Source organism: Natator depressus, chromosome 5, assembly GCF_965152275.1.
Source record: "Natator depressus isolate rNatDep1 chromosome 5, rNatDep2.hap1, whole genome shotgun sequence".
In the NCBI taxonomy this organism is placed as follows: domain Eukaryota; kingdom Metazoa; phylum Chordata; order Testudines; family Cheloniidae; genus Natator; species Natator depressus.
The window spans coordinates 92,259,795-92,275,118 of NC_134238.1; the positions used below are offsets into that span (position 1 = coordinate 92,259,795).

The 15,324-nt window shown below is 40.7% G+C and overlaps 1 protein-coding gene across 4 annotated transcripts in view; it reads right to left on the reverse strand.

Moving 5' to 3' along the window:
• Window positions 1-9,802, reverse strand: part of LOC141987656 (transducin-like enhancer protein 4) — a 119,580-nt gene extending 109,778 nt beyond the window's left edge. For 3 of the 4 annotated variants that reach the window (XM_074953205.1, XM_074953204.1, XM_074953203.1), the window contains exons 1-4: window positions 8,951-9,801; window positions 8,000-8,097; window positions 6,692-6,755; window positions 5,341-5,385 (exon numbers count right to left, since the gene is read on the reverse strand). In XM_074953205.1, coding sequence (XP_074809306.1) covers window positions 5,341-5,385; window positions 6,692-6,755; window positions 8,000-8,097; window positions 8,951-8,995 — 252 coding nt within the window. In that variant the 5' untranslated portion in view covers window positions 8,996-9,801. Of the gene's footprint in view, window positions 1-5,340; window positions 5,386-6,691; window positions 6,756-7,999; window positions 8,098-8,950 lie in introns of all 4 variants that reach the window. The other variant, XM_074953202.1, reaches the window with a different exon arrangement.
• Window positions 9,803-15,324: the final 5,522 nt, after the last annotated feature.

A 15,324-nucleotide genomic window follows, 5' to 3' on the forward strand; every position in this document is an offset into this window, starting at 1 on the left:
CCACTTTTTATATTTTGAAACTTTAATGGAAAAGCCACAAGTAGGCTATTCTCCCTTAACAGCATTGTGCAATGCTGCAATCTTCAACATTTCACTTCTAAATCTCTCTTATTTTGAAGTTTTCCAGCTCAATTCTGACTACCCACTGCTTGTATCTCTATTAAATCTTTCCTACTGTTTACAATGAAGAGCAAATTTAGCCAGTGTAATTTTAGTTGGTTCTCCAGCTATTCTTCGAATGAAAGACAGTATACATATATAACCACAGGCTAACTTTTTCCTAAGATTTTTATACATATACATATATATAAAAATATAAAGAGTCCAATCCCCTGCCTTAAAAACCAAACGCTTTCCTGTTATATAGGTAGCATATATACACAAAACACTTTTCAGTGATATATGCATTTTATGGCCATGAAGATGAAAAAAGTCACAACTTAGCCCTAAATTAAAGAAATTGATTCCCATCTTTACCCTTTTACCAAAATAATTTACTAAGGTGCAAGAAGCAAGCACACTCAAGGCTGGGATGTCATACAAGCCATATATTAGCTCAGTTGGCAATAAATCTCCTCTTACTCTCCAAGCTCTATAAAACTTTCTTAAATAGCTCAGTATAAAGCCCCAACCTAATTAAAAACAGCTTTCTCTGCAACAGTGGCCTTGATTTCACTTATTTACACATTAACTGCAGCCTCCGTTTGGCCAATCCAGTCTATTCCCTGTACCACACAGGGCCTTTTATCTGCCCTGGACAGCATTTTCTCCAGCAGATGAAGTAGATGCCGATTGATTTGCTGTCAAGCATGGTAAATTAATAGCAACAAATTGCTGAGGGCCCCATCTCGCTGCTCCACCATGCTTCGGCAGTTTTGCTTTATTTGCTCCATGATGGGCAGCAGTCAGGCCTCTTCAAGTCAATTTCTTCTTAACAACCTGCAATACTTTTCAATGGTGAAAATAGAGCTGTTCCTTGTAAGTCAGAAATCAATATCCTATTGCCCTTAGAAAATGCTAAACAAGCAGTATTGGCAATCCACTTGGTACTAGAGGGTATCAGATATAATGCAAATCCATACTGCTTCCCTTCTCATAGTTATTACAGTTTGCTAAAAGGTTCCTAATGTCATTTATCATCATTTACCATCGACTACTGCAGCTATGATTATGATATCCCATCAGCTAGTAGAGCCCTTTCATTTCTATTCAATTAATATTTTAGCAGCACTCAAACAGTTGTTGCCCAAGTCTTATAATAAAATTTACATGGATTGGAGTGAAATTGGGGCTCAGCGGGTATGGGGGGGGGGGGGGACAGGGGAGATGACTTACGGTGATTTTAAAAAAATAATATTTCATTTATATTTTAATATCCAGCTTCTTGAGAGCTGAACTTTCTTTTAAAAAAAAAAGTGATATCACAATTTTTTCCCTGAGAATTCCTTTTAAACAGCAGAAATGTAACTGAAAGAAGGCACCGCCTTTTACATTTACTATCTCTAAAAACATACTCAAAATGAGATGAGATATTTTTACCCTAGTTAATTTTCCCCACCAATCCCACTCAAACGTTTGCTGTCTATAGCTAAATACCGATACTTATTTTAAATGATAATCACTAATATTGGATTACAGCTGTCAGAATTCATGTCTGATCACAGAAATTTAAACGAACTCGACCACGTGATTAAAAACCCCTAATTCTAAATATTAGATGACCAGCAAAAACCAGCACAAAATTAAGAGTCAGGAACAGCACATCAATGGATACCCACAACCACCTCCTTAACTTTTTTAAAGAATCCATGATAAGACAGTTTAGCAAGAAACAGCCATTTTCAAGTTATACTCCATTTTCCCCCTTTATTACTAGGCCTTAAGGGTGTAGGGAAGCATTGTTTCACATTACAATCCAAAACCGTGTCTAACTTTTCTGCTATTTCTTCTAAATTTGTCTGCTCAGCTCTATTGATCCTAGCAGAGATTTCCAGAAATTAGGCTACTATTTTAAGCTTGAATGCCACATGTCATAACCTACCCCACACTTCTCTTAAAATTATATATATATGAAATTCTACCAGTCTAATGCTATTTACTCAGTTACCAAAATTTAAATTAATTATGTTCTCAAACATAATTGTTAAAAATTGGCAACATTATGCAGGCTTAATTAAGATTAAATCCAATTTACTAAATGTACTTTAATTGGTACTAATTACATTAGCTTTCCTTTCAGAATGACAAATTCCCCATAGGTTTCACTTTAATAGTCTTCTATCAAAATCAACACAGGATGACTGATGATGAGCATCACAGGAGGGGCGGGAGGAGAATCTATCACTCCCCCCTCCCCATCACACATGCACCCACACTGTCACTGCTGTGTGTGTTTATCCTTCTATCAATTTGCTAAGTCAGAGTCATGACTCCATCACAGCCATCATTTTCTGTTCCAATGAAAAATTTCTCTAAAAATAAATACACTGTGGCTGGGAGCAGCCAAGAAGAACAGAAGCTTTAACAGAAAAATACACAAAGGTTTCAAATATCAGGGCCACCAATTACTAGGGTACTTCCAAGGACTCCAGGGAGTCCTACTCTTGAACCCTCTGAGACGCAAATCTAATAAGTGAATAAGCCTAACCTGATCTTGAGAACTAGGCCCAATTACGCCACAGGGCAACTTCACTGCATTATTGCCTGCTTTCCATTATAAGGGCATCCAGTGAGTACATCTGGAAAAGAAGCTAAGAGGAATCAAGGCTGTCTGCCTAGGAAAACAAATAAAGACAGATATGCCTCTGTGCTGGGGGGGAAATATAATAAGTAGGTGGTTTGCAAAGCTGTCTGTATTTCATAATGTGATAAACTGCCCTCAGGATTTTTGATATGATTGAATTTAGGAAGCAAAAAAAAAGGGGGGGGGCGAATAGAGGGGAATTGCTCTATTTCATCTATGTAGAATTTGAAGATTGGGGGAGGAGGAAATGAAAGGAAAATTTAAGATGGAAGCCTGAAAGTACTTCTCTCTCTCACACACACACACACTATAGGAAAGACTATCAGGGATTACTATGAGAAACTGGGTCTTACTATTACAGTTATAGGGACAGACAGGAAATATTTTGTGGTTGCTACGCCAGCAAGAGAAAAGGAGAGAAATGCTGTGACATTAGTTATAAGATTTCATGTTGGAGGACACACAACAAAAAAGCCAGCACAACGACAGAACAGGAGCCATGTAAGACACAGAGATAAGATTTCAGCGCGATAGCGAGTAAGTTTCTTAGCTGTAATTCATTTGAGTCACCAGCATTTGATAAAGTATTAAAGTGTTTTGGGTGCAGCGTTTACAGCCCAGATCCATAGACGTATTTATGCTCCTAGCTTCCTTTGGAGGAGCCTAAATACCTTTATAAATCTGGGCCTCCATTACTAATCTGAATAAAAACAATGGAAAAACTGTATTTTAATTAAATTCAGCCCTTAGTAAGCCCCATGTTAAATGTATAATTTCTTCAGAATACTGTGAAAGTTCCCAGCACTATAACAGTATCTCGTTTCTGAAATGGAATACTAAAAAAAAAATAAAAAAAAAAAAAATAAAAAAATCAAATTTTTGTTTTTAATTCTAAGCAATGTAATTACTGACTTTAGATCTTGGCTGTTTTTGCTAAGTGCACACACATTTAAATCCTTTGTATTTCTAGATACTTCACTGATTTCTTAACAACGTTTGGCTGCAATGGTTATCTTGGAATGCCTATGGCCAAGTGCTAGATAGGAATCCAAAAATCTCTGTAGGTCACCTATTGTGTTTATTGTTTTTATATCTAACAATTTACTTTTTCAAAATTTTACTCAGAACCACCTAGCTGTGCATTGAGGAGCAGATCCAAAACCTGAGGAAGTCAATGGGAGTCTTTCCACTGATTCAAATGAACTTTGGATAAGGCCCATATAAACTTATCACTGTTACTCTGGTGGTCCATATACCCCCCTATTCCTTTCAAGTGTTTGTTGCATCCACTTGTTGAATCTTAAAATTAAAGTAGGTCCTGATCCTGCAGAATTACACATGTGCTTAACGTCACTCACTGACTAGTACCACCAAATTTAACAGGACTACTCACATGTGTAACGTTATATACACGCACATGTCTTTGAAGGACTGAAGTCTTGGACTGAGAACCCCTTGAGTCAAGGACTCTCTCTTTCTTTGTGTTTGTGATGTACAGTGCCTACTATGGTGTTACTATGGTGTGCCCTAATCATAACTTGTGCCTCGGGATGCTAATGTAAAACAAAAACAAACAGTATTTGGACTACTTCACCAGTATTTGACAGCTTTCAACAAGATAAAAAAAAAAAAATCTAATTTCCACAACTTAAAATAAAGTTTAAAATCCCACACTTTGAACATTTTTAAACTGGTTTGTACAAATTTCTGTTTCTTCTCCCATCCATTCAATTCTGTTGTTTACATTATCCAGCAACACTTGCAAATTAATAGCAGCAATTCATTTTAGAAAACTTCTGAGTAAACACCAAGTAAGCAGTTTTCACTCTACAAAATGGAAGTCATATCTTTGTTTCATTCTCTTCCATACATGGTTGAAGCCCAAACTTAAATGAATTTTAAAAATCTGATTTACACCATGATCCTAATCCTGGCCTAGTTGCTAGATTTCAAGGCACAGAATTGACCCCTTATAACATCCTCATAGCAAGCTCATTTACCCTGTAGAGTTTTGAGAACTAATGGACACAATTTCTGTATAAAGGCCCAAGTAAGTAGTCTCAAGGGACCAGTACGTGGTTTTGCATCCATTTCTTGTGTCGACCCTTTTTAATTTCCTCCCGTTCCAGTTTCACTGTTTAAAGATAACAGTCCCTTTTCCATACACAGACTATACTGCCTTTTGCCTTGATGCCTAACGTTCAGAAGGTAAATTTGGCTCCAAAAAGTATAAATTGCCTAAAATCAAAGCTCAGAATTTAGATAGCTCTGATCCTACAAACCTTACTTACAAATCCTTACTCATGCACATAATCCCAGCTCACAAAAGTAGTCCCATTTACTACAATGAGACTATGTGAGTAAGTGTAACAGAATCAGGCTTCTTATTCATGTGGAAATAATGTACGATTAGGTACAGACACAATAACCTCTTTAAGTTCTTATACTGAACCCATCAGTGAGGTACCAGAGCGCCACAGTGCACAAAAAATATTCAGCCACTTAAATGTGCAATTGAACAAAGTCACAGAACATAGATTCCTACTTTAAAATTAGACTGATATGTAACTTTCTCACACAGTGAAATGTTTGCATACCTGTTTATGCATCTCTATATTCAACCCATAGGACATCTCGTAATACTAAGAAAAAAGGAAAGATTGATTCTGTTAGACCCTGTAATCATACAAGTGCTTCCAATATTCAGTTTGAATGGCAGCTATAACAGCATATTATATACAAAAAAAAAATTCCCATTCTGATTTTGGGAGGTTGCAAATATTGGTAATTTCCCAACATCTTATTTTTCCCTCTGTTTTTAGCTCTGCATTGCTCCATGTCTAATTTATAAGTAAAACACCTGACAATTGGAGTCAAAGATGAGAAATGGTGAAAATATATGGAAAATGCTCTAAATTTTGCACCCTAGTACACATTAAAGATGCAAAAAAAAAAAAAAAGCCTGAAATGCTAGGAACCAGACATGTACATAAATCAGCAACATCATGCAGACAGTTTATTCAATATTTTAAATTAAAAACACAAACTGCTAAAATGTAATAAAAGGGTTGCAAAAAAAATAAAATAAAAAGGAAATTCAGAGTTAAAGCAGACATTCCATTTTTAATATCTTCTGTTGTGTCTCAGTATCGCTGGGAGCTCAGTTCAGCATGTAATGTCAGTAACGTATGTGCTCCAGTACCTAGGCACATCAGGCATGGGAAGGACAAAATGTGAGACTTAACTAAATACTTATGCTTTTGGTAAATGTAGGGTTTAAGGTTATTTACCTTTGTTGTAAATATTTGTGTTATAGGTCATGTACACATGGAAAACAAACTATTCCCTCAGACTTACAAGAGAGCAGTCAGAAACAGCTCCTTTGCTGTAGTCATGATCCATCGTGCAATTATGTATTTAAAGCCTTCTTTATATGCAAGTTATTTACCATACAAACCTCAACTATGGGGGAAATCCTTTTTTTACAGCTCAGATCACTGACAGTATGAACCAACAGCTCACAATCAATATTTTTTCAAAGATCTAAGGCTTCTAAAATTCTTGGTTCTGTCCCTTCATAAAAAGATAAATAAAGTAAACAAATAAAAAGGATTGACCTAAATCACATTATGGACAAATGAGAGGAGTGGGAAGTAACAAAACCAAAAAAAGCAGCAAAAGCTATGCCTATTAATTCGGGTATGTCTTTAACAGACTAATAGGCTTCCTGTTAGTATTCCCATATACTTAAACACTGAAAGGCAAATCTGAAGGAGAAATGAATTTCTAAAAGCAGGTTATAAAACCCCCTGAAAGTAAGGGCTTAAAATGGAAACACTGATGTAAACTCATCTGTAGCAGTGCTATCATCATAATCTATCTGAATGTACTTTTGTTTTGGTCCACAAAACTAAGACACATTTTGAATTTGTTATGCAGCTTGCTTACCATAACATAATGTCGCTGCATCTCTGTCTTCTCACTGGCCAGCTTCTCACATTCTAGCTTTAAACTGTTCAAGACAATAAAATAAATAAAATACATGAGTACAGTACTACATAATGCTAGTTTTACATCCTTTTGAACACACATTTACTTCCCTTTCGAGTCATCTTCTGCAAAATATAAATAAAAATGTAAGTACAAGCTATTGTTTGTGGGTGGAGTCTTGTTAGTTTCCCCTTTCAACAAGTATTGTGCAAAATCCTCCTCTCATGAGCCAAATGTATATGGTACAGTATACATCAAAAATGTATCTTACTCTGAAAAAAGTAGATTGGTTCATAGAAACATGCTTCTTATGAAGATCAGTATCTATAATATTAAAAATGTAAAAAAAAAATCACCTACAAACACACACATAATTTCGTTACTTTGACTACCATCATTTTTGTAGGGAATGATGTCTTTTCAAGGGAAAAGCACTGGTCGTTTTTCTGTTGATGAAATTGTAAAGAAAATTTTGCACATCGTCCCATTGACATCAAAACCGTCTTTGGCTGTTTTGTTTTGAAAAGTGCACAAAACAATCTTGTGATAAGTCGTTCCTCACTTGAAGAATAAAATGCTCTTCTACCCTAAAGCTAATTGACTAGCTCACCAGCTACGCTTCCAGGTTATCAGCACTCAACATTTCAGGGGAAGGCATGAAGGAGCTAGGTCAAGAGAAGAATACCAGAAGCAACCAAATTGCTTCCGTTGGCTTGATCCACCCCAAAAATAGAAAGGGGGGAAAAAAAAAAAAAACAAGAAAACGAAAACCACACTATTTCCAATATTTGACATTTGATTCTTCTAAGTCTCCAGCTTCAAAGCATTTTCTTAGTCGCTTCATCCTCCCAACTGCAGATCTTTTATTTATGTCTGGGCATCCAACAGGACAAGTTTCATTCACTTGGAGGGAGACTCCCACGTTTTAGATTAATTCTTCATCAGTTCTTAAGAGTCTCTGACAAAGTATTTTAACAACATGTTTCAATGAGACATTTGAAATCACAGTCACAATATTCTGAAATCCCCCTCATCCAAACAGTCACAGCTCCAGACTATTGGAGAGGGGGAAATGTTGGCTTCCTGACACAGGTCTAGCAGGGCTGGGAACCTGTCTTTCCGCTTCGGAGGAGGCAAAAAAACAACAAAAAACAACCCCCAAGACACCAAAAGCAATCCACACACGTTCACACCTTTGCAAACAAAACAAAAAAAAGTGACAAGAGCTAAGCAAACACGAGGATCAGGGAAAGTAAACATCATTACCTGTGGTACTGAGCCTGTAAAAACTGAAACTCCTCCTTAATCCGATCGCAGGATTCGGAAATTGTGAATTTAAAGGGTTGAGCAGGCTGGTGCGGTGCCTAAAAATAATGATCATTATGAAAGGTTTTAATTATGCCTCATCTAAGCCAGTCCCAGAGACGCACACACACATGCCCAGCCCGGTGCGTTTAAGGGAGCTGGGTCACTCACACAGCAGTAAGGACGAAGGGTATTAAAACTCACCGACTTTACATACACACGCACACACCAGTGTTTCCTCTTTGAAACATAAAAGTCCCTCGCCCTTTACGCCCATACACAAGCCCGCTCCAGCCTTGTCCGCACCTTTACGGACCTCTAATAGAGGGAGGCAGTCATGTCTGTATCATCTGTCCCCATCCCCACCCACCAACCCTGTAATCAAACTGTCAGGCTTGTGGAGCGGGTGCGGGGGTCTGTGACCCTACTGCTAAACTGGGGTGAATGTGGAGGGAGGGCGAAGAGATGAGGCAGGGGAGAGGAAATCGCAGGTCCCTCCGCGGGAGCTGCTGGAGAAAGAATACACTTTGGGGATAATACGAATCAGATTAAGAGCTGGAACCCTCAGTCCCTCCTTCTCGCTTTAGTTTGCCTTTGACTCTGTAAAAGACCGGAGTGATCGTAACTACAAGCGGCAAAATCGTTACACTGGAGAGCCTGAAAAGCCAAAGACAACAATAAGAAAATGGCTACAACTCAATTGTTTCTCCCCCCCTTCTCCCCCTTTTTTCGTTTGCTTTCTCCAAGCAGGAGGCAAGCGGACAGCGGGAGAAAGGCTGGCGTGGTGTATTGTGCTGATTGTTCCCAGTTGCAGCCCTCCCCCCTCCCCTGTGGGGACCAAGGCTCAGGGCAGGGGGGGAAACAAACCAGGAGCCACATACAAGTGTCACCCCCCGCCTCGTGTCTACTCACCGGGTGTCTGGTTTGAGGATACATCTTGCTCAGATCGCGAATCATCCAAACCGATTTAGCTGGTGCTTTTGGCCAGAGCAGCTTGGTTCATTGGTTTTAATGGCAACAATGCAAAGGAGGAGGAGGAGGAGGAAAGGGCTGCCCGGCGCTAGCGCTCTGAGGAGCGTCTCCGGCTGTCCCCGAACTCCCCCGCCCGCGGGACTCGCGCGAACACACAAGAGGAGGGACGCGCGGCGGCGGCGGCGGCGGCTCTGTCCCCGGCCGAAGGGGACCGCTGCCACATTCCACAGGGGCTGTCACTCGCGGGCAGGCATGGTGGCGGCTGGAACGGCAGCTCCGGCGGCCCCTGTCCGATCGGCAGAGCCCCGTGTCCTGGAGCTTCCTCACCCGCTACCCCAGCGTCCGGCAGGTCCCTCTCCCAAGGTCTCCGCGCTCGGCGGGTCCCTCTCCTAGCGCCCCACCGCTCCAAGGGGGTTTCTCCTCCCCCGCGAGCCGAGCCAGCCCCGTTAGACGGGGAGGAACGGAAGAAGACAAACTCCACTCGCCCCGGCTTCCGAATTCCGCCCCCCAGAACACCCCTCTCGCAGCGTCTCCCGGCTGCAAACTTTTATGGGTCTCAATCGTTATCCCGTCCAAAAAAAGGAAAAAAAAAAACCCTCCTTTCCTTTGTCGGAAGAGAAAAACTCCCGGTTGGAAAAAACTGTTGTCGGTTTTGCTCCTGGCTTTTTCTCCGCCTTGCACAGAGTCGCTGCTTTTCAAAGGTTCAAGTGCATGAACCTTTTGTTGTGATGTTTCTCCTCTTTCCCATTCACCAGCTCGCCGCCCTCCCTCCCTCCCGCTTTTCCCAGCACGGCCGGGGGGAAGAAACGCGCTCTTCTTCGCTGGTCTTTGCTGTTTCCCTCCTCGCCCCGCAAACTCTTGCAAGTCGCAGCCCCAGAACAGGATCACCAACGCCAGCAGCCACCGCCGCCTCCCCAACGCCGCTCCGAGCAGCTCTAACAACGCGCTCTGGCGAGGTGACTTCTTTGACCAAATTTAGCAGCAGCAAATCATTAACATTCTGATACATATTCACAACCATCGGAAGACAAGGGGGCCGCGGGGCATCCTGGGAGTTGTCGTTTCAGCTGGGGGCTTCCCCCCCCGCCTAGCTTGCAAAGTGCAGTCAAAAAGACTGCAACGACCATCAGGCAAAGCGAGCCCTCCTTCCCCGCCCCCTCCCCGGAGCTACCCCCTCCTCCTGCTCCTCCCATGAAGGGCGTCGCCGGCGACCAATCAGTAGCGGCTACACATTAATCGCCGTTCTGTATTAATGCCCATCATTTCGCGGCTGACAAATGGGCGTGCGGGTCTGAGGAGGGGGTGCGGCTCAGGGCCGAGTCCCCACGTGGGGACCAGACGTTTCTCCGAGTGACAGCCAATCATGCTGCTTTATCCGATGGGCCACACCTCCATTTCCTCGCTCCTTCCCCCTGCCCGAGGTGGAGCTTTGAGATCGCTGACGTTTCATAGCGCCGGCGTTCGAACAGGGGAAACATTTGTTCAGCTGTCAATCAAAGTAACGTGGGGTGGCTGGGGCTGCTGCTGCTGTATCTTGTGCGCTGGGTGGTGGCAGGAGAGAAGGTTTGGAGGGGGAAAGGGATGTGGTCGCCCTCTGTGCTCCCCCCTCCGTGCCACTCACTGCTGCTATATCACTCGTACCAGGAGGAATGCGGACTAATTAGGGGCCAGTGTCTCCTTAAAGAGACAAGCTCGGCCTTGTGTAACGTGCAGGGACCCCTGGTGAGACAAGAGAGGGAGGATCGCGCTGAGCCCACTTCTTTCAGCTCACATCAATTTTACGCGCCACTGGAGCTGGCGTAATTTTCATGTGAACGGGACTGACTCGCTGCGCTGTTCGGAGCGAGAGAGGCGAGCGCTCGGGGAGCGGGGACAGCGAGGCGATCTGTTAATGTCAGGGTTCCGGGGGGTATCCCCCCTTCCGAGGGATCGAGCAGGATTCCCTCCCCCGAATGACTCGCGTCTAAATGGTTGGAATAGGCAGCCCCCGCTATCGTGAAGGCTGGTTTGAAATGATGCCTCTGGCAAATAGACTGTGGAGGGGGGACTTTTTCCTGCCTCGGCCATCGGAGAGAAGCAATGTTAAAACTATTCGGGTTTTCTTAAGTTTCTTTGTGCAGAGGAAATAGGAGAGAGTTGATAGCAGATTTTTTTGGCTTTGGCTGCTACAGTCCACGTCGCTATTAGGGACACTGACCCTGCAGTGATTACTCATCCAGTGGAAAAAATGGCAGAGGCCTCCAAATCCACTATCACCCTGTGCAAAAAGAAGCATCTCCCATCGGCTGTACAGAGTTCTACAGTACTTCACAGCTGGATTCCAGTTACATCTGTGCCTCTCTGTTGCTCCTCTGTCCAGCGCAATAACCTAACACTGTTCAGCCCATGGGGTGGAGACTGAAGTAGGCACTAGCTTCATGCAACACAACATTGCAACAGAGAGGATAATAGGATGGTGGCAGGAACTGCATAGATAGATACCATGTGTGCAGTGACAGGTTTCAGAGTAGCAGCCGTGTTAGTCTGTATTCGCAAAAAGAAAAGGAGTACTTGTGGCACCTTAGAGACTAACCAATTTATTTGAGTATAAGCTTTCGTGAGCTACAGCTCACTTCATCAGATGCATCATGTGTGCAGTGTTGTCCTCCTAGCCATGTGAGTCCAAGGATATTAGAGAGACCAGGTAGGTGACATAATATCTTTTATTGGATCAACTTCTGTTAGTAAGAGAGAGGAACTTTTGAGCTACACAGAGCTCTTTTTCAGCTCCCAGCACCAGAAGTTGGTCCAATAAAAGATGCTACCGCACCCTTCTTGTCTCTCTAGATAAGTACTAGCCATACACACACTGTACAGCTCATGGGGGGCCCTATTCGTCATCAGTCGTACGCTCCACAGCTTCATAGTTATAGATTTACGCTCTCATTACAAGGAAATTCAATCACTTTTCTTCAGCTATTAGAAGGATCTTGCTACCAAAAATGTACTAAGCTGTAAAATAAACTGTTGCAACATCTTTTATCCTGGGAAAAATAAATACACATGTGTTCTGACCATGTGTTACTTCTATGAGGCCTCATTTGCGTCTATGTTTTATTTTCAAAATTAAAGTTTATTTGGTGTTGCTTTTACGGATGCAGACATTGTTCTGGCTCAGTACTGTAGAATGCCTGTTGCATTTGACCGGAAAAGTGATGTGATGGTACAGAGAGACCCATGGATGTAGACGACTAACATATGATGGAAGATTCCAGATGTTCATAATATGGTATCAGGAGTCCACTGGGAAGCTGATTCTTTCCATTAGCAACCATAACCATATGCATTTGAGTTTGATTTTTTTTTTACAAGTATTGTAAAGAAACAATCCAAAACACTACATCTTAGGAAAGTGCTATTACAGCATTTTGCACCATAACAATGGCATACATTTGTATTTTTATATGGGTTGGTTTAGCTCACTCTTTCTTGAGTATTGAAGTAATGTGTCAATTGTTCAAAGTTCTCTTTGAGAAGCCTCATTTTACACTCTCGTCCTATACTTTTATTGCTGTAAATTATTTACATCAGGAATCCTCTACCACTGAAACAGGTTATAAAACTTATTTATGTCAAAGAAGGAAATCCCGCATCATTTAAAGTTTCCGACACTTACTTTTCTTCTGTACCTAATTATATGGTGTCCCATAATTGGGCTTTAGCAGGCTGAGACATATATGTTAGTCTCGTATATGTGCAACATTATTAAGGATTTCTTTCTGCAAGACTTCCTGATGTGAGTAATCCTTATTCATAAAAATAGTTCCATTGAAAGGAGGTTATTTTGGGCTACTCACATGAGTAAGGGGTACAGGTTCAGATTGTTAAACTGCCTACTTTAAGGACCCATTAACAATAATTTGTCAGGAATTTTTACATTGTCGTCAAATGGGAGCAGGACTACAACTTACTGAAGGCCCGATTTGTAAAGGTATTTTAAGTGTCCAAAGATGCCGATAAGCACCTAGTGGCCCCTAGGTGCTTTTAAAAATCCTAATAGGTGCCTATATACCCTCAGAAATCTGGCCCTGAGTGCCTCCTGCTTGTTGCTCAGCACCTTCAGTTCCCATTTAAATTAGGAGGCAATCCTCATGTAGCAGGATCAAATACTCTAAAACAAGGATACATGGATGTCAATCCCACAAAAACTTACACATGTGCTTACCTTTAATCACATGAGACATTACATATGCACGTAAGTATTGCTGAGACAGACCACAGAGAGATTTATGGGCCTGATTGAGCAAAATTCTGAACCTGGTAGGTGATGAGTGTCCTCATCCTCCAATTTCTAGGATTAGACACTAAATCTGGAGAGGGGCTACGACAAATGTTATAAAGTGAACACCAAATAGAAGACATTAAAATCTGAAAAGAACACCAGTTTTGTTTTGTTTTTTAAAAAATCCTCCATTTAGTTTGATGTCAGATGTAGTGCTGTGATTTGAAACATTAAACTCCTTAGAAGGGCAGATGCACAGGTCCCTGTGATGGAAACAGGCCGCTATATCTTTTTGTCAGAGTCGTTCACCAAAAATGATAATGATGATTGGCCAGCTTCTGCTCGCATAACCTATTCACCATTAGTTTTCATGGGGGTTGTATGAATGGAAATAGGGCAGAATTTAGTTTGTTGTGTTTAAATTGTACTAGGCCCTGATTCTACAAAAGCTCATGTGCATGCTTAATTTAATGGGACCACTGACAATGTATAAAGTAAAGCATGTGCATAAGTTTTTGCAGGATCAGGGCCTAATTTTTCAACACATTGACAAAAATCTATGAAACTCAAAGCTGATACTGCATCATAACTTGCCATTTTAAAATGATGTAAATTATGATCAGAATGGCAGCGTCTCTTTGATTTTTCCAGCTTTTGTCAATTCTGACAACCCTGATGGGTCTTTAAATATAGATTTTTTTTTTAATTTATAATTCCTTGTTTTTTCTTCTTTTATGAAAAATCTTTTATGGTACCTGGTATAACTTGCATTATTTTCCAGAGAGTAGAGAAGGTAGTTTTTAAATGTATTATATATATTGCTAGAGAAAGATTTTTCAAAAGATTGCAAAAACTATTTAGGTAGTTTTACATGTACTGGGAGTTTTGATTGCCAGTGCAAATCCTTATGAATTGCCATGCCCGAACCAGCATTTGTTGTTTAATATCCCAGCCATTTGCATTGTTTTGTTTAAAATTCCAAGAGTAGTTAGATCATATTATGAACTGATCGTTTGATTTTAGTCACTGGAGAGTCCTATGAGTTCTGAACTAGTCAACCTTTATTTACACTTACGTTTTAAAATGAACAAAACAATTTGTATATTTTTTAAATTATAGCTAAAATGAAAAATCACTTTTAGGCTAGGATTTTGTAGCCTAGTTTTAGCCTTTGTTGAACTTTTCTAGCTGAGTTATAAATTTAACAATATGGGTTTATCAGTGCCAAAGAACTCTTAAGTATGGGCCCAATCCTGAAGCTATTTTATAAGTAAACCCATGGACTTCATGTGAGTAATGACTGCAGCTCAGATCTTGTGGCATCATGTTCCATACTGCTTTAATACCATTTATTTTGGGATCAAGTTACCAGATTAACATGGCTTCTTGGCTATGTAGCTCAGAAACACACACACACACACACACACACACACTTGCTAAATTGTTTGATAAATCAATTAGTGCCAAAGGCCTTGTGGTAAATCTTGTATTAGTCTACACATTTAAATACACAGTGTAACAATGTTATAAAAAACAAATTCAATGAGGTTTGCAATTGAATTGGCACCAGGTCCACAGTGCTAAAAACTTTAAATTATGGTAAGTGAGGGGTTTTCTTCCTGATAGAATTTAGCAGCATGACACCCCAGTTCTTGTTTTTTTTACAGGTACTATGAAATGACCCTGTGTCAACAAGTTTTTAAAAGCTTCATGCCTATAGCATGAAATTAATTGTCAGTGGTTGTGAAGATACACTGTAGTTAGTTAGCAAGCCAAGGGAATTTACAATACTTGATATTGTTGTGAATAATGTGATGATTCATGTGTTAATGATTTATAGGATTACTAGTCCAGAAACCACAAATCTTTGCAAGGGAGTCTAAATGTTATAAAACTCATTCTAAATAAGTTTTCAAACTCTCCTTTAGTTTTAACCTTGCTACATTCCTATTTTTGTTTGAGCCTCTCATACGTGTAAACATTTTAGATCAATTGTCTTATTCTGTTGAATTCTCCAGATGCACTGGCACTTCATTCTGTATGATGTAAAGCT